The 19,436-nt window shown below is 38.7% G+C and overlaps 1 protein-coding gene across 1 annotated transcript in view; it reads right to left on the bottom strand.

Moving 5' to 3' along the window:
• The window catches only part of CDK14 (cyclin dependent kinase 14), a 496,763-nt gene that overhangs the window by 101,668 nt on the left and 375,659 nt on the right, over nt 1–19,436 (bottom strand). Inside the window, exon 12 of the mRNA XM_087821147.1 lies at nt 12,465–12,513. Coding sequence (XP_087677273.1) covers nt 12,465–12,513 — 49 coding nt within the window. The remainder of the gene's footprint in view (nt 1–12,464; nt 12,514–19,436) is intronic.

Here is a 19,436-nt window from a genome sequence, read left to right as displayed (position 1 = left end):
CTGTCCATCAGCGCATCAGGATCCACAGACAGTGCTGCTCTATTGTCCTTAAACAATCTGCTACAGCTTCTCAAAGTTTCTAACGTTTTAAAAAAGAACTGTGTAGTTTATACACTGGGAGGATTTGGTTCTTTAGATGTAGAGGAGAGATTGGATTGAGAGACTGTGAATGTAACCAGAGAGAAGAGTGCGGGGTCAGGAACAAAATCAAGATGGATAGAAAATGTCCCCGTGGAAATGTGTTTCACTCCCATGGGAAAAATAACAGACATCAGAATTCTTTCAGGGATCACAACTAAAAAGTAAGAGATGTGAGGTAGCTGAATTCTAAGATAGGAGAGGAAAGTCTCATTTGACCACCACATAAAATTATAACTGTGGGTATAACCTGATTCAAATAATAAACTTCAGTCCTGGGTGACAAGAAACAACAGACAAATGGAAAATCCCATTTGTAGTCATCTAATAGATAAAATGACGTCCGTAGGTCCATTTGGTGGCCAAGGCACGGAACCTCGTGTAATCCTTAATTAAGTAGCCGAGATAAGTGCTCCCAAATCATAAAAACATTCACCATCTAAGCAGATACCTAAAGTGGCAGAGAGGGGCAGACAATCAAAATGTGAGGCAGCTCAGGCTTTCCTACTGGAGATATCTGACCTATTTTGCTAAAGGGGGAAAAAAAAATCAGTTGCTTATCTCATATTTTATGGCGATAAGTAGCTGTCCTCTAACCTTTTTTTCCCCAGAACATGCTGCCCTCTACAGGACACGTAAAGATATGTATACGTAAGGGTTCAGTTACATCCCCATCAGTAGGGTCAGTAGGAAAGGCGTGAGAGAAAACAGGGGAGGGGGCTGGTTCTATCTGTTGTCTGAAATGCTTTAGGATCAGGACTAGAAACAATCAACATTTATAAGCCTCTAATAAATTTTACTGCTTGAGCTGACACACACCTGAGAAACCATAAATGGTACTGTAGTCCTATGAGGGCATTTTCCCCAAGAAACTCAGCACTGTGTGTCAACAGTCATTCTTCTTTGGTTTTAAGTAGTGAGAGGAGGGAGGTGAAGAAATAGGAGGAAGAATGGTGGATGCGGTTGGGCAGCTTTCACTCTCATCTCCAAAGTGTATCAGTTTCGACTGAAAGCTCAATATATGAAAACTAAGCTCTGAGGTGGGAAATAAAAGCTAATGCACTTAAACGAATGCAATATACATGATTTTATCCCTGCTAAGAGTTTAATCTTTTAAACCTTGGCTGCAGTGAAATGGGCAAAATCTGGCCTCAGAAATGAGAACTACTCTTCATCTTGACTTCAAATCAATTCTTCCACAACAGTTGTACCATAAACACGCACACACACACACACACACACACACACACACACAGCTGGTATGTTTATTGGTTTAGTCACTAAAGGATTTCGCTGGACAAACATCACAAAGATGATGGCTGATTTAATTGAACTTATGATCAAATGTTTTCCATTGCAGGAAGAATAGGAAATCACTTATGGGGAGATCTGAATAATTTAAGGGAAGTTCTCTATTTGGCATTATGTTTGTATATTGAGTCTTGAGGGATTAAATACAGCTGAGGACTAGCAGAGCATTCACATGCAGATATGCAAAGGTAGGCTGTATAACAATGCAATGAGGGCCAGAATACTGATGCCTTTGAGTTAATATTTCTATTCATGTATATCTCATTTATAGTCTCAGTAATAACATCCACACACATATACACTCACTGGAGATTTTAACTGTAAATCACCACTAGATTTTCTAAGATCCTAAAAATGTCAGAATCATCTAAAAGTGCTTTTAGATAAGACAAAACAATTAATTTGGGGGTCGTAGACATGTGTTTAAGGCATTTTAATGTACCTTTGTTGTTGTTAAAGACAAAATGAAAGTCACTCCCATGATGGATATAACGAGGTAACATGGGATTTGTGCCTTAAGGTATGGACTGAGCTCAGTGTCTGAAAGAAGGTGGCCAGTGACCTTCGGAGTTCCCTACCCATTTGCTCCCCAGTGATGACACTCAGACCAAACCAAGGCCATGCTCCTGGCCTTTATTCACTGTACTTCTAGAGATAAGGTACCTACCCTCCCTATTTAAAAGCTGTAAACAATAAGAATACTTTCATTCTCACCATTAAAACCCTTAGGTCAAGTGGACACCCAGGGGCTACACACCTAGTTTAGACTTAGCTCACATATAGACAGCATCGTGAAAAGGTCTACCAGGTGTTTTGAATCTGGTAGCAGTGTTTGTCTATGGATTTCCTTCATTCCAACTAGAAAAACTATCTAATAAATGTGTCTCAAGACTTAGGATGAATCAAAGTTTTACATTAATTATGTACAATGCTATTTGTTAATATATCACTCTTAGGAAAGAACTGTTAGAGAGGGGGGAATCTTGTTTCTACACAAGAAGTATTTTAAAAATGATCTGGTGACAGAGCTGTATAGTACCTGCTCCTGGAAAGGTAGAAGGAATATTCCAGAAGAAGTCTGGGGAACCTGTACAGCAGTGGTATTCATGTTCAAGGACAACTGCTTATTTGGAATTGAACGGAACGCTCTGACTGGCAGGGGAGGCAGGGTGTGATAAAAAATAGAAGAGAGGAAAGATAACGTTTGCCTAAGGTACCCTATCATTTACATAATACCCTACTCAATCCTTGCAAAATCCTGCCAAGGGTTTTGAAGATTGAAAAACAGGATCAGATTGGTTAGTGAACTTCCTGAGTATTATATGACGCAGTAATGAATCTACGATGGGAACTTGATCCCTATGATACCAAAGATTATGTTGTTTTCAGGCATTTTCTTGCCTTTTGTGCCAATAATGAGCTTTGCAGCCTTCCTCTTTTCTACTCTTTCTTGATTCATATCAACAATATTTACTGACTGTGTATTCTTACAAGGTCAGTAGGACCACTGTCTACACAGCAGATGTCAGATGCACACATCAACATGAGTAAATCTATTAACTGTATCTTCACAATGAGTGGAACTTGAGCCCCAGTTTTATAGAAAGTCTCCCCAAATGATGAGGGAGACCCCTTGTCCCTATAAATGATTGGGTTCCTTGTCCAATCCTAATTTTGAATGGGGAGGGAGGGCGGGGCATGAAGAGGATCTAATGTACGGTGACAGAACATGACCTGACTTTGGGTGGCGGGCACACAGTGCAATATACAGATATTGTTACATAGAAATCCACACTTGAAATCTATATGATCATAGTAACCAATGCCACCCCAATAAATTTAATTAAAAAAATAAGTGGGACAACAACAAAAAACAACCACCAAGGTCAAGTGTGAAGTGAGCGACAGTGGATACAAAAGATGACATTGTCGAAATCATCTCTTTGTCTAGTGACTTCTTACATTCATCTTCATTTTGAGGCCGACAATCCACTAAACTCATAAATATTTTCTTAATCAAAAGAAAATAATATAAACAAATATTGAGGAAAGGGATCTCATATCTGGTGTTTCCTATAAATAAAGAGCAGTAAAAACTTCTGCATTTCTGTTCACACTTCATTTTGAAAATGTGGCAATTTTCAATGTTCTGAAGCTGAGGAATTAGCATATGTACCCACAGAGGCCCAAGGGAGGCTCATTTAGAAAGTGGAGTCCCTCTCAATAGTACCTTATCTGTGGTGAAGGGGCAGCTGAGCCTGTATGATTTTTGAATAGAGTTAGGGGAGATCAAGGGGACCGGGAACAACAGCAGAGAGGTGACTTCTTAAGGGGGTTCAAAAAGGGGAAAGAGTTGTGTGCCTAACCCCTAGCAGTTCCCAACAGAAAAGAGAGAGAACAGGAGAAGAGAGCTTGCAACAGGCAGTGCCCCTGGGGAGGGAACAGCATGGCTTCCGGAGGGAAGGAATGTCTGCTTGATGTTCTTTGATACTTCCACTATTCCCTCTGCAGATTTATTACACTTACTTGGTCCTCCAGAGCTATTATCTTCTCACAGTGTTTACAAATACATGACAGCAGTGAGAAGCAAAAATATAAAGCAAGATCTCTGGATACTTGCGTGCAAAATGCAAGGACTCTTGAGCATAGAATTTCCAAAGCATCGGGCACTCACACTCATCTGACACTGGTGGGCACTGAAAATAAAGGAATAGTTTACATGTTGATCTATAGCTGTGCCACCCAGTGTGGTAGCTAAGCATGTGGCTACTTACATTTAATTCAATTTAAATAAAATTTCAAAATTCAGTCCCCAAGACAGACTAGCCACATTTCAAGTGCTCAGTAGTCACAGGAGGCCAATGGCTGCTGCTTGGGCAGTGCAGAGACTTTCATCAAGGGAGAGGACTCTACAGGACAGCACTGATCTGGCGAGGGCAGAAATGTCAGGCTAAACTTTTAGTTCTCTCAGTGACTATGAGCTTTCCTGAGAATAGTCTCTTTTTTCTCTATGCTAGGGGTGGAAAATAATTTCTTCCTTACATATAATTTTGAGGATACCTAATGTGAACCAGGCAATGTGGAACCATCAGTAAGGGGCCTGTCCTTGTCCCCTGATGAACCAGAGATCAAGCAAAGCAGACTGTGACTGCTGGGGAGGGCTGGGTTTGTCTCCCTGCTCTGCCTCACCCTGTGACTCATCCTTAAGTAGGAAACCCCAGTAGCAACTTCTGGAAAGCAGAATGGTCCCAAAGATGTCCACTTGGCAAACCCTGAAGCCTGTGAATGTTAGCTTTTATGGCAGAGACCTTCTAGATGTAATTTTGCTTAAAGACCTTAAAATCGGGAGATTAACCTGAGCTATATTGGTGGGCCTTAGAGCAAAAAACTCTCGCTGGAGGCAGAAGAGAGGGTGGAACTGATGCCATTGTGATTAGCTACTTATTAATAATAGGAAGAGAGCAAAAGGGAGGCCAGACATTATAAGCATGGCCATCTGGACAGCTTCAACACGAAGCTGCAATTTCACCCTCCTGGGAACGACTGGTCCATTCCATACAAATCACTGGGGAAAGGGGTCCAACAGAGGGGAGATGGACACATGCACAATAAAGTCCAGGTGACATAGGGAAGGTCCTGTCAGTCTAACCTGGAACAGAAATCACTGGCCAGAGGGGGTGGGGCCAATGCAAGCACATGAAAATTTGGGGATACATAATCCCCCAGACAAAGGAGTTCACTCTCTTGGCTCTTGGCTTGTGGCTCTTTCGTTCCTCTGGCTTTGCTCCTGCCCATGTTCTGACCATAGCTATGTGGCCGTGTGGAGCCCACATGCAATAGACTGACAGACTGCAGCAGGGAACACAAACTAAGCTCTCCTGATGCTGGACTGAACTGTGCAGACATGGAACAGAAACTCTGGGCAACAGCTTTAATCCTAGCCTTGCTAAAGGCATAGCTGGACTTCTTCCTTGGTGGAACAAAGGGAAATGGGAACTTGGAAACTCAGGAATTTAACTCCATGCAAATAAATGCCACTGGTTCTCCCATGCGAATCTTGGAAAATTCTTCTTCTGATGATATCACAAGAAGTGGGGATAGGGAGGGTTCCCCACCGAAGTGGAAGAGAGGGATCTGAAGCATGAGAAGGCCTCACTGCACTGCTGCTGGTTTGAAGGAGGAGGCAGAATGGTGAGGAACACGGGTGGCCTTTGGGAGCTGGGTGACACCCGGCAAGGACACAGGGCCTCAGCCTGATGACAACAAGAAACTTAAGTCTGTCACCAGCCTGAATAAGCCTGCAAATAGATTCTCCCCCAGAGCCTCCAGACAGAGCCTAGCCCTTCCAACACCTTAACCCTGGCCTTGTGACACCCAGATCAGAGAAACCAGCTGAGCCCATCCAGGCTCTGCCCAGCAGAACTGTGAAAAAACACCTCTGTGGTGTTTTACGCCAATAAACTTGGGGTAATTAGTCATGGCAGTCACAGAATACAAATACACCATTTTACATTTTGGAGAAGCAGAAGAATTTCTTCAGTTCACACTTCTAGAATCTACTTTGGGGAACAGTTCGAGAAAGCCTAATTCTATCGGCCCCCTCTCAGGGAACCGTGGAGCGCAGCTGCGCCTGGGAGCCCTCTGCCGCTTCAGAAGCATGGTTGGGTTTTGCTCCTTAATGAGCTGGATGGCAGAAGGAAGGTATTAGCTGTACCATAAGAGTGTACTTTTGGATGAGGAATCCAACACATAATCTGAAAGGATGAAAAACAATGTCTGTTGCCAACTCCCAGGCCTGGCACACACTGCCAATTAGTGGGTGAGAAGATGGATATTTTCTGTCTATCAGAAGGGGAACAAAAAACTCACGCCCGACAGATAACAAACAGCATGGGGCCTGCCCTGGCCATCACCAGGGGTTATTAATGACACTGAATTCTTGGCTTCAGAAAGAAAGGCATGGACAAGAAACCTGGCAATGACACAAAATGACAGAGGATAATCTCCTGGGGACAATGGGAGTTGTGTGGAATGGGCAGCAAATCTCACCGCTAGGGACTGAGTGGGTGGCCGGTAGGCCTGTCATCTCCAGCACCGAGATTGTCACAAACCCACCTTTTTCCAAACGGCGTACTCCCCAACAGTGGCACGGGAGAGGCGTGAGCGGACGTGGGTGGTCAGCCTGCTGCAAGCACTATTTCCCCAGGACAGAGGAAGTCAAGCTTCTACCCCATCGCAGCTCCCCAAACACCTAAAAACTAGACTGGGAATGAATGACTTTAGTTCCCAGGAGAGCTCTCTCTACTCAAAGTTGTAGTGAAAACAAAATAAAATCAGATATTGATGAGCCCACTCAAATATCAGGGTTTTAAAATTGGTAATATTTCTTTCATAAGCTTCACACTGGGACATAGATTCCAAGTTACAGTTTTCAATAGCATTGATCATTTACTCTCACTGAGCAAGGTTTTTATTTCAAGCTATAAAAAGTCAATGTATCTTCCTTGTCTATCTCCTAAGAGTGTTATAAGCACAGGAGGAGGTGACAACATATATGAAAGCAAATTCTATCCTGCAAAAGGCTGCCCCAATGTTAACTAGCACACTGTCCCCATTACAGCTATGACTATGGAGCAATGAGTGTATTAAGTTAAACCTCTGATTAGAAACATTTTATATGTCATCACATTTATGCTTTGCTACTATCAGTGATCAGGACAAGGCCTTTGGCAAACCTGCCAGCTTTCTCTTGGACAGCTTTCTCTCTGTGCTCCTGGCACCTGCCCCCAACCCACGTCTTTGGATAGACTTTTATGCCTTCTACTTTGAGGCTCTCTAGGCCTGCCACCAGAGCCTGGAGAGCAGCTCCTATTTTAGAACTTCCTCTATTTCCCTTTCGAGAATGCACTCTGTTAGAAGAATCGCTCTCCATTAGGTGACATGGGGTTTAATGGACCTATAAACATCTCACCTACATAATGCTTTTAGTATCTGAACTAATGACTCATTCTTGTGAAAATGAACATCCCCAGAAACTGCTCTGAACTGTGACTTTCAAGTAGGCAGGTGACAGTAGGAGGTCTCCAAACATTGCCATGTGTGGGTATCCAAGGTCAGGACCAGAGACCTGCTTTGATTTTATTGTCCAAGTGTTGAAACAGTATTTTGAAGGGTGTGGTGAAGAACTTAAACCCCACGTAGCCTCCTAATGCTGGACTCAGATCCACAGAGCTGGGCAGTTGAAATTTGCATCTCCAGCTCATCCTTTGAGTTAAGGGAATGGAATCCCAAAATGTCTGGTTAGTGTCTGCTTTCGAGCTTGTGACCCCAATAAACCCATCCTGAAAAAAGTGCATTGATGATGTAAAGAACAGTTTCTTTGAAAATAATGTAAGAAAAAAATCTCCAGGCACTAAATAAATTAAAACTTTTACTTTGAAGTAAATAGAATTATAACAAAAATGATCAACAATGAAAAAATGTGAGAGGAAAAAGATAATTGAAAGATTTGGCTCAACTCAACTGCTCCTCCTAGTGTTAATAACTGTTGTTACCTTCCATTTCTAAACAACTGGTAAAGAAACTGAAAGCTCTATCTTACTTTGCAATATGTTATTATTTTAGAAAATTTTAGATCAACTTAGAATAAGGTACAATAGAAAACGGGGCGTTTCAGTTTCTTGAGAAGGCACTGATTTAAATCTTAATTGATAAGCAACCAAATGTGACAAAAAGAAAAATGCAGCAGAGAACCACCAACATAAATATACAGAATGAAATGTTATTTCCTCCAAATATTATTTTAAACACATTTTTACTTACATGTGACACAACTATCCAGCAAGTCATCTTTAAAATACGTATTGGAAGTGAATCATCAAATGAGATAAAATATACTAATAAAAGTTCAGTAACACAATGTTAGGGCTTGTGACTGTGCTGATACATTAAATACACACAGGTAAATGTTTTCTTCTCTATTTTTCCATCTTTGTAAAGGTAGCTTCATTGCAATGTCTCTGTGTTTATTACACATTTTAAAGTATCAACTGTTTTAATTCTTAGGAGAAGTCCAGCTGGACTTACTACAGGAAGGGTTATAAGAAGACCTCGAGCGCGGGAGGAGCGAGCGGGAGGAGCGAGCGGGACGAGGCGGGCCCACCTCCGCCTGTGCAAGTCTGCGGACGGGCTCTGCTCCGTTAGCCATGAGCTACGTTTTCAAGTCTTGTCTTCTGTGACTCTGGTGGTTTACCCTCAGTTCTCTTTTTGCTACTTTCAAACCTCCGAAAATTGTTCAGCTGTTAAAAAGTTCCAAAACAAGCAAATGTGTTCCTGGAATCCTACCCTTAGCTTTGCTGGAGAACATATACTAAGGCTTCTTCTACAGCCAAAATAATAAAAGATCTGTTAAGTGGCTGAAATTCTTGGTTGATTGCACATACATGCCAATGTCAGACAACTATAAATAGAGAGATTTGAAAGAAAAATAGGGAGAGTCTTTATAACTCCAGTGAAATAAAATGGAATGTTTTGAAGGCAGTCAGAAAACAGTACATGCATTTATAAAATAAGATTTGTGTCCCTTCAGTCCCAAATCCCCTTTGAGCAGGAAGAGCCCACCCAGATCATGCACTTCCAGTTAAGGGAATAAAACAACTTTCTTTTCTTATTAATATATATTTATTATTCCCAACCCTGTAATTAAGATTTCTTCTTCATATTATCCTTTTGAGTTTAGATAGCTGCTAGGTCTTTTGATACGTTTCTCCCATCCGTGCTTTGTTTGCCCAGAATACTAAGAAAATCCTTCAAAGGATAAAACTATGCCCATGGTTACTGGTGTAAATGAAGTCAGCAGGGAGCTGCATGGGTGTTACCTAGGGCAGACTTGGCCCCCAAATAATCTGGGTCACATGTTAGAGCCCTTCAAAGAGACTTGAGGATTCGTCTCTCAAGAAATTCTTACTCGCTTAGGCAGGTTAACATATCCACTGGCTTTAAGAGCTGAGTTAATATGTATTTTTAAAGGCATTGTTACTTAATTTTGAACTGTGACTTACTTCTTTATGTTAACCTACGCATCCTTTATTAACCCATCTAAACTGAATTAAAACTAGTTCTTGCAAATGAGTTCACTCTGTTTTGATCCTGGTACTGCTGTAGAAGAGAATTTACCAATTGCTTCAGTTTCATAATTGCGCTGTAGACAAGCAAATTAGTTAGCAGCGATGGAGAAAGTCAGCACTTGACTAATAGGGTTTAAATGCAGTTTTTCCAAATCTAGACCTCACTCTGAAGTGAGAAACGTTGAAATGTCAATGATGGTTGCAGGGTCACACATCCATGTGGAGGAAGAATCAGTAATAAAATTAATGTCTCTGAATCCTCAGTTCTTTGTAAATTGCATGGGGTTAAAATTGGCTACAGGCTACAGCTTGGCTCTAAGGATTCAGTATGTAACACTGGGATATCAGAAAGTAATATTTTTATAATATTTTTAGTGATGATTTTATTACTTAGTGTTTTCTGAAATAAATCCTTAAGGCAACACTTTCAGGGACTTAAAATTAGCATGGTTCTAAACAAGTCATATTTATAATTTCAAATATTTTACCTCAAGCTCAGCTTTTAATATTTTACCTAAAATATTTTCAAAGCAATCTAAGGTTGGGACTCAGTTTATTAAATAACTTTGAATTAATTCTAATTTTTTTAAAAAGCATATGTGATGGTAAAGATTAAAAGAAAATCATTAACTACAATTCTGTCAACTGATTAAAAAAACTTGACATGAAAATGTAATGCTGCCTTCAGTATTTTAGACCTTGTTTTTGGTAGAAAAAAAATATAAATCCCATATTCATGGAAAACGCAAGCCATAAATATCTCTACAGTAATTTCTTAAAAAGACACTATGTTCTTATTTTGTGAAAAATAATATTCCTAAAAATTCTTATTTGCCCTCAAAAGTAAAAGCATATTTACTGATATCTGGTAGCCTTTAAGAAAAATTTTAAGATTGAGCACAACACACATAGTTTTTAAAACTTCTAAAGCAGCACTACCACAGGATGCACATCCTGATTTTTGCCAATGAAATTAACTACTTTTGCTGTGATAGAAATAATATCTCTCAGAGAAAGGAAAGCATCAGGTCATAGGTGGCCAGACTGAAGTGAAACAACACAAAGCTTGAACACTACTTCAATTTCCTTTTTCTTTTTGAAGACATTGCCTGGGATAGAGCAATGCAAATGGACAAAAGCATCTTCTCTGAGAGGTATCCCACTAGTCACTATGGAATGACTGAACAAGAAAGGCCATTTGTTGGGGCATATATGTTAGTGTGCCCATGATGGCAGGTGCTGAATATAAGTCTACAAGTCACAACAATGAATGACTGGAGTAGGCCAAGTGTGTATGGTGAAGGGTCATATCCACCAGAGGACAGCGGGACAAATATCATAGCATCATCCACAGACACATACCCCAGGTCTTTTGTAAACCATTCTAAGTGGATAAGAATTGTTATATATTTTCCTGGGCAATTTGGAGGCCATTCTAGTTCTTTCTGGCTTAAGGAAGGAAAAGGAGTTCTCTAAATCAGAGATTATTCTCCACAGATGCTATTATATGTAGATGTGCAGGATTTTCCTGTTACTTCAAAGATAGGGTTAGAGATTCAACTGCCTTATCAAGAAGTGTTCCATAAAGTGGTTAGTTGGTTGAACAAAACTTTTTGAGCAATTATGAGAGAGGAATGTGTTTGATCATTTCATTAAGGTAGGAACTGTATATGTATATATTACCTGGTATATGAAAGCACTTAATTAAAATAAGCTAGACCACTGATCAGTAAAGTGGTGGTGGGGTCGGGAGAGGGGGGAGTCAAAGGGTGAGGAACACACACAGAATGCTCCCAGCAGAGGGCGTGCCTCCTCAAATATTAGGGAGACTCTAGATGCTAAGAACTGACTCTTCAAATAGCAAATGTAAGGCGTGGTGTTTGACAAAAATAATTATACTCGAGTGTTCTTATAAGTATGAATTTAATCAAAATAAACTGTCAAATCTTTCAAATAAGGCACTGTAGAATTTAATGCATTCATTCCATGAGTTCCTCACAATGAGCTGTCCGCTGCATCCACTGGCAGTATTGATTAAAGACATTTTTATTTAGAAAGGTTTTGTCTTACTTTTTACTTTCATAACTTATTGCATCTATAATTAAAATGTAGTAACAGTAAAAAGTGAGACAATAACACTAAATTCCCTCGAGACAAAATTTTGTTCTGATAAATTATAGTATATTTTATCAAAGCGGTTCTAGTTACGGTTTCCATAGCATACTGCTTGAAATGTGATACCCACAATAAAACAAGTGACTCAGTTACTCTGCCTTTCAACTTTCAATGATTTACTAACAGGCAGGCTTGCAATAAAAGACCTCTGAATAACTCGAGAAACCCAGGTCTACAGATTTCATCAAATTTCGAAACCAATAAATAAAACTATTTTAACAAGGTCAGGTGACAGAACAGAAATTAAATAAATGGAGTGATGTATGTACTTAGTTTCCCAATAAAGCTTAGGGGAAAAATAAGAGAACTGAAAAAATTTGAAAGATCAATTTTATCTAGCTCAAAAGTTGTCACCAACTTTATTTAGATTATAAAGTCAGTCATTATATTGTACTTAATAAAAGTTATTTTGCTGATGCTAAATGTTTCTTGAAATCTAGTTACAAGAAGATTGACCAAATGAGTTGTAGGCTTTACAGCTCTGAAGCAACACCACATTGCCCTAGGAACACAAACTCGCATGTACAACAGTGTTGGTTCAGGCTGAACATGGTGGCTGGCACAGTTAGGGCTTAGCAACTGCTTGATAGTTAAATGAATGGATGAATGAATAACTGGACGAACAGATGAAAAAAATGTCATGAAAACTTATCAGGAGAGTTTTAAAAATTAAAAGAGAGTGAGAGAATGAGCACAATCTGTATAAAGACTTACTTATTCCATGCTTGTCTAAGGTGTTTAGAGCTGTACACAGTAAAGCGATCTGAAACAGAAAGAAAAATGATAAACAATCTTTGTTTCAAATGTCTATATTGTTTGAAAAGTATGTTTAAAAAATCAGCTTTTAAAAAGACAGTGTTGGATTTAGCCACACTATGCTAGCCACAGTAGGTCTTCACCTTTGAAACGAGGAGAGCTTAACATTTTAAACAACAAAGTACTGTTTTCTTTTGTCTAGAGTGACTTGTTTCATAATCTGGTTTTCGGAGTGATTACTTCTTAGAATATCAAACTTTTTATTGGGCTGAAAAAAGAAATGCAAATTCCAAACCTCCAAACTGTAAGAAGCTTTACAGGAGAATATTGGTGCATCGGTCAAGTGAGACCTTCGGTTTTCTCTAAGAAGACATCTCTGACCAAATACAGTCACGTTGGGTCTCCTTTCTTACACTCTATGACATTTACACTTGCTCAAAGCCAACCATCAATGTCCTATAATGGATATTTATCATTAAACAACTTTTATTCTATTTTTTCAATTAAAACATAACGTTTGCTTTATCAAGTTAAACAACAAAGTGGCATGGAATAGATATTGATAATCTCTCCTGCTCCCATTGCTCACTCCTGGTGATATAGCAATTATTAATGGCTCTGTATGTCTCTTTCCACATATTTCTTATGTGAATAAACACAAACCCATATACTATATACACTATTTTATTTTTTTAGATGAATTGTACAATAAACATTGCCAAAAAATTTTTAGGCATTTAATAATATATACTGGATCATCCTTCAAATCAAGAAAATAGATGTAACAATTGTTTTAAAACTCTATTAATATCCCATAGGCTAGAAGTACCATAAGTTATTTGACATTCTCAAGCTGATGAAAATTTAGGTGGCTTCCTGTTCCTTTCACCTTAAAAACAGTGCTTTATTAAACATCCTTGCACCTCTATCTCTATACACTGATGCTTTCATTTCCGTTGGATATGATGTTTTCATTTCTGTTGGTCAGACTCTCCAATCTAGTAGAACTGCTTGGCAAACTGTATGTACATTTTACATTTAAATAGATGCTGAAAGGTTACTTTTCATTTTCCCACAAGCAATGAAAAAATGTCTCTTTAATAGTACGTATCCTGGCTTGTAAGAATGGTTCAACACATGCAAGTCTAAAATATATATCATATTAATAAAAAGATAAAAATCACGATTGTCTCAATCAATGAAGAAAAAACATTTGATGAAATTCAACATCCATTCATGATAATAACTCTCAAAAAATTGGATATAGAAGGAAAGTACCTCAATACAATAAAGTCCTTATATGATAAGCCCACAGCTAATATGACACTTAACAGTGAAAGATAGAAAGCTTTTCCTCTAAGATCAGGAACAAGACAAGGGTGACACTCTTATATAACATGGTACTTACTGGAAGTCTGAGCCAGAGAAATTAGGCAAAATAATAAATAAACAAATAAATATGTAAATAAATAAATGGCATCCAAAAATGAAAAGTAAAATTGTCTGTTTGCAGATGCCATGATTTTATATATAGAAAATCTTAAAGATTCCGCCAAAAGAGTTACAACTGATAAACAAATTCAGTGAACTTGCAGAACTCAGAATCAATCTACAAAAATCAGTTGCAGTTCCATATACTGACAATTTATACAAGAAGGAAATAAATGAAACAATCCCATTTCCAACAGCAAAAACAATAAAATATCTAAGAATAAATTTAACCATCGAGGTAAAAGATATGCAAACTAAAAATATAAGACAATGATAAAAGAAACTGAAGACACAAATAAATGGAAAGATATTCCATGCTCATAACTGAAGAAATTAATATTGGTAAAATGTTCATATTACCCAAAGTGATTTATAGATTTAATGCAATCCCTATCAAGATTCCAGTGGCTTTTTTTGTGTTGTTTTTTTTTTTACAGAAATAGTAAAAGCAATCCTAAAACTCATATGGAACCAGAAAAGGCCTTGAATGGTCGAAATAATCTTGAGAAAGAAGAATAAAGCTGGAGGTATTATACTTCTTGGTTTCAAACTACTTTATAAAGCTATAGTAATCAAAACAGTATGGTACTGGCATAAAAACAGACACATAGGCTAATAAACAGAACAGAGAGCCCAGAAATAAATTCAAGCAGATAAAGTCAACTAATATTTGACAAGGAGCCAAAATACTCAATGGAGAAAAGACAGTCTCTTCAATAAATGGGCCTGGGAAAACTGGATATTCATATGCAAAATAATTAAAAAATAAAACTGGACATCTATCTTACACCCCTTACAAAAATTAACTAAAAAACCCCAAAACCAACCTAAAGACTTAAATGTCAGACCTGAAACCACAGAAAAAATCAGGGAACCTTGGCAATGAATTTATGGATATGATACACAAAGTACAAGCAACAAAAGCAAAATAAGTGGGACTACAGCAAACTAAAAGCTCTGTACAGCAAAACAAAAACAAAAAAAGAAAACAATAAAAGGTAACCTAAAGAACGGAAGAAAATATTTGAAAACCTTATATCTGATAAGAGGATAAGCTCAAAATATATAAAAAATTTACATAACTCAATAGCAAAAACCACCCCAATATTCCAATTTTTAAAATGAGCAAAGGAGCTGAACAGACATTTTTTTCCAAGGAATATATTCAAATAGCCAACAAGAACATGAAAAGTTGCTCAACATCACTAATCATCAGGGAAATTCAAATCAAAACCACAGTGAGATATCACCTCACTCCTGTTCAAACCGTTATTATCAAGAAGACAAGAGATAAGTGATGAGGAGGGTCTTGTACATTCCTGGTGGGAATGTAAATTGTTGCAGCCACTATGGAAAATGGGATGAAAGTTCCTCAAAAAATTAAAAATAGGACTACCATATGATCCAACAATTTCGCTTCTGGGTATATATCTGAAGGAAACAAAATCACTATCTTGAAGAGATTTCTGTACCACTATGTTCATTGCAGCATTATTTACAATAGTTAAGATGTGAAAACAACATAAATGTCCATGCATGGATGAACGGATAAAGAAAATGTGGTGTATATATACAATAGAACATTATTCAGCCATAAAAAAAGAAAAGCCTGCCATTTGCAACAACACAGACGGACCCCGGAGGGCATTCTATGGGGAGGGCATTATGCTAAGCGAAGTCACTCAGACAGAGAAAGACAAACACCCTATAATCTCACTTGCTTGTGGAATTTTGAAAAGCCCCAAACTAATAATAGAAACAGAGATCAGACTGGCAGTTGCCTGGGGGGATGGAGGAGGGTGGGATAGGGGAAAATAGTCAAAAGGTACAAACTTCCAGTTATCAGATAAGTTCTGGGGATGTAATGTACAGCATGGTGACTGTGGTTAACGATACTGCATGGTATATTTGAAAGTTGCTAAGAGAATAGATTTTAAAAGTTCTCACCACACTGAAAAAATTATAACTGTGAAGTAGCAGATTTGTTAACTAAATTTATTATGGTTCATCATTTTGTAATACATACACATATAAAATCTCTTATGTTGTGCACCTTAAACCTATACAATGTTACATGTCAATTATATCTCAATAAAGCTGGGGTGGGGGAAGACAATGTTCTAACAAAGTGAAGCAAAGAGATGCGGAGTGGCCAACATGAGAGGAACACTTCAGGTTGGGTGACAAGGAAAGGCGAGTTTCAAACAAAACAGACACCAACAAAATAAACAAAGTTCCCATTGGAAATCTGGTTGAGTTCCATTAAAGGATAATATAAAATCTTTACACATAACAATATGGTGTCTTTCTGTTTCGACAGGATGTGTGTGTACATTCTCCAGTAAAATTAAATGGTTTCTTTTTCATAGTGATCTCGTTTCTTTTTAATAATTTACCACTCAGTAGGCTTAAATTTGCTTAAATATTTGTTGGTGTCTTTTGTCAGTGTTGTCTGCTTTTAACTCTAAGCTTTCTGAAGGAGAGGCTAAAAATTATTTATATATATTTTTTACAGTATGTTTCACGTAGAAGAATACCATTAGACAAGAAGAACAAAAAGAAATTTAAGGACACAGTTTCCTATCTCTAAAAGCAGAGTTGATTCAAAGGGATGACTGGAAATACTACTGTACAAGGATTCATTCACTTGATTACTGTTTATTGAGCAACTACTGCATGCCAGGTATACTTCTTGGGGCTGAAGACACAGGAGGGAATCAGACAGAAACCTTCCTCCTGCATTCCAGCAGGGAATGTCAAGGCTGGAGTGAGCCTGGAGCACAGGGTGGCTGGAGCAGACAGAGCCCAGGAGAGATGAGTGGAGGCTGAGACCGAGACGGGCAGAAGACCAGCTTACGCAGAGCCTTTGTGGCCTTTAAATGTGATCTGGACTTTTTTAAGGATCACTGTGGCTTCTGTTTGAAGAACACACTACCAGAGACAAAACTGGAAGTGGGAAGGCCAATAAAAGATTATTACCATTGTTCAGGAGAGAGTTGATATGACTTGGGCTATGGCAACAGGGTGCAGTGAGAAGGGGTCAGTCTGAAACTTTTAAAAAGGCAGAGCCAGTAAAATGTATTGATAAACTGAACATGGGGTGTGACAGAAAGATAGGGTTTAGGATGACTAATAGAGCACTTATTGATCTCCAACTTCCAGGTTTCCAAGATTTGGAATTACATATACAATTCAAATATTCCCCTGAGAATACATTAATCTTTCCATGATGATTCCAAAGTTGTTTAAAATTCTCATGAAGTCTCAGAGTCATTATTCAAGCAGGAGTAATTGTCAAAATATTTAATAACCTGCAAGGCACAGGCATTGACCAATCAGTACAGAAAGTAGCTGCTCTACTATAATGATGTACATTAGCTGAAGATCAGGCCTGATCACAAATATCTACTGATCTGAATCTACAGGCAAAAGTGTTCACCAACAATTATGTATTTATTTGTTTCAAAACAATGTCTACCCCTGGCTGGTTTGGCTCAGCGGTTAGAGCATCGGCCTGTGGGCTGAAGGGTCCCGGGTTCGATTCCAGCCAAAGGCACGTACCTCAGTTGCAGGCTCGATCCCTGGCCCTGGTTGGGGCATGTGCAGGAGACAACCAATTGATGTGTCTCTCTCACATCGATGTTTCTCTCTCTCTCCCCCTTCCACTCTCTCTGAAAAGCAATGGAAAAAATATCCTCGGGTGAGGATTTAAAAAAAACAACACAAAGAATGTCTAACGTCTAAATTATTCTCTAGTAGACTGCATTATATAAGATGCAACATAATTCAGCCAGTTGATGTAGAGCAGAAATTTAAATTTAAAGGCATATTCTAGGTTTGAGGATTAACTGACAAAGTAAGGAGAAATGGAAAGAATAGTTCTTTTTGTAAAGGTTTTTAAAAAAAAAAAAATTATTATCATCTAAAGTCTGGTATTTTAAAAGCAAGATATATACTTAAAATTAATTACATCAAATGTCCTTGTAAAACAAATTTGATCTTCTTAACTTTGTACTCCCCACACAGCAATTTTAATAATTTGCTATGATGTGGGGAGGAAAAAGAATTCCATTACAGATAAAATTAATACAATCTTACATTTACAAGTAAATTATTATTCTTAGCAATTAATGACTATACATAAATATTACTTCTTAGAATTGCTTCTATTTAGAGCTTGACAGAATATGCTAATAGAAATTTTTTTCCAAAATACAGTATGTCAATTTTAGCTGTGCATAAAAGAACCAAAACTGACGGTGAAACATGCCATATGAAAGTAGAAAAAATAAGAAGAATGAATTGTTCCTACATTTACCTTCTATCGCTTCACATAAACTCTTCGTTCTTTTAGCAAATGTCACCCGGGTACCTGTCTGTGTGCCAGGTGTTGCACTGGGCACTGGGCACAGGAATATGAATAAGTCCCGGTTATAGTTCAGAGGCACAGAAATGTAAATGCAGAATTACAAACACAGGATGAAAAGTGCTGCAATGTAGATACGGACACAGTCCCCCGAGAGCCCAGAGGCACAGCCACTGCCCTCATCTATTTCTTTTCCATGAAAACAAGACAGACTCAGATGCCTGACGCTAGGAGTAACACGCAGGACCTGATGTCTTGAATTCAACAGCATCTTTCAGATCCTCACTGCTGAAGTCCACACACAACTTCAAACAGAGCCATTTCTAGCATTTTCTGCAGTATGCATACATTACACTTACATTGTATTTTAAAAACTATTTCCATCAGAAATATAAGTAATGTTCATTAGAATGAAAGCAACATCATTAGCCATGTCAGTTTTGAAAACACAAACGGGCTTACACGAGTGCCCCAAATTAACAGAGGTGTGTTTAATAAAACAGATATTCAACATATCAATAGATATGTGAGTAAATGTGTCACACTACTCCAGTACTTGCCTGCGCGTGTTTCACACTGCTCTTCGTTTAGTTTGCTCTCTCGCTGGGTGCTTTAATGTCGGCTTTCTCTTCCCAACTATGTTTAAACTAGAAGTTTAGACTGTTGTGACTTAAAGCGTTCGCCAACTCATAGTACACTGAGGAGTGCAAGTAATTTAAACCTGCAGGCTGATTTTTACCTACTCTCATTGCAGGGCCACTGCAGAGGATGGTCCCGCACAGCGGGGGGCCAGGGCAGGAATCACTTGCTCTGCCACATGATGAGGATGGGGGACAGAAGGCTGGGAAGGTTTTCCCTCAAACTGCCAGCCACGCTTTCGCGTTGCAATTCATTGAAATTCCACAGGGACACGAGTGGAAAACGATGCTGTAGGCCCTCACGTCTCCCAGCTTGAAAGGGCTCCACCCGACGTGGCCCGAGGCACTCTGAAAGCAGACTGGAGCCCCAAGAGGGTGGACCCCAAATTGGAAATTATTCATCTGCTTAGCGGTATGTACTGCATGGGGCAGGAG

The sequence above is a fragment of the Miniopterus natalensis genome, chromosome 10 (genome assembly GCF_054644295.1).
Source record: "Miniopterus natalensis isolate mMinNat1 chromosome 10, mMinNat1.hap1, whole genome shotgun sequence".
NCBI classification, from domain to species: Eukaryota; Metazoa; Chordata; class Mammalia; order Chiroptera; family Miniopteridae; genus Miniopterus; species Miniopterus natalensis.
Note: the sequence above shows the minus strand (reverse complement) of the source record. Positions and strands in the feature narration are given on the sequence as shown.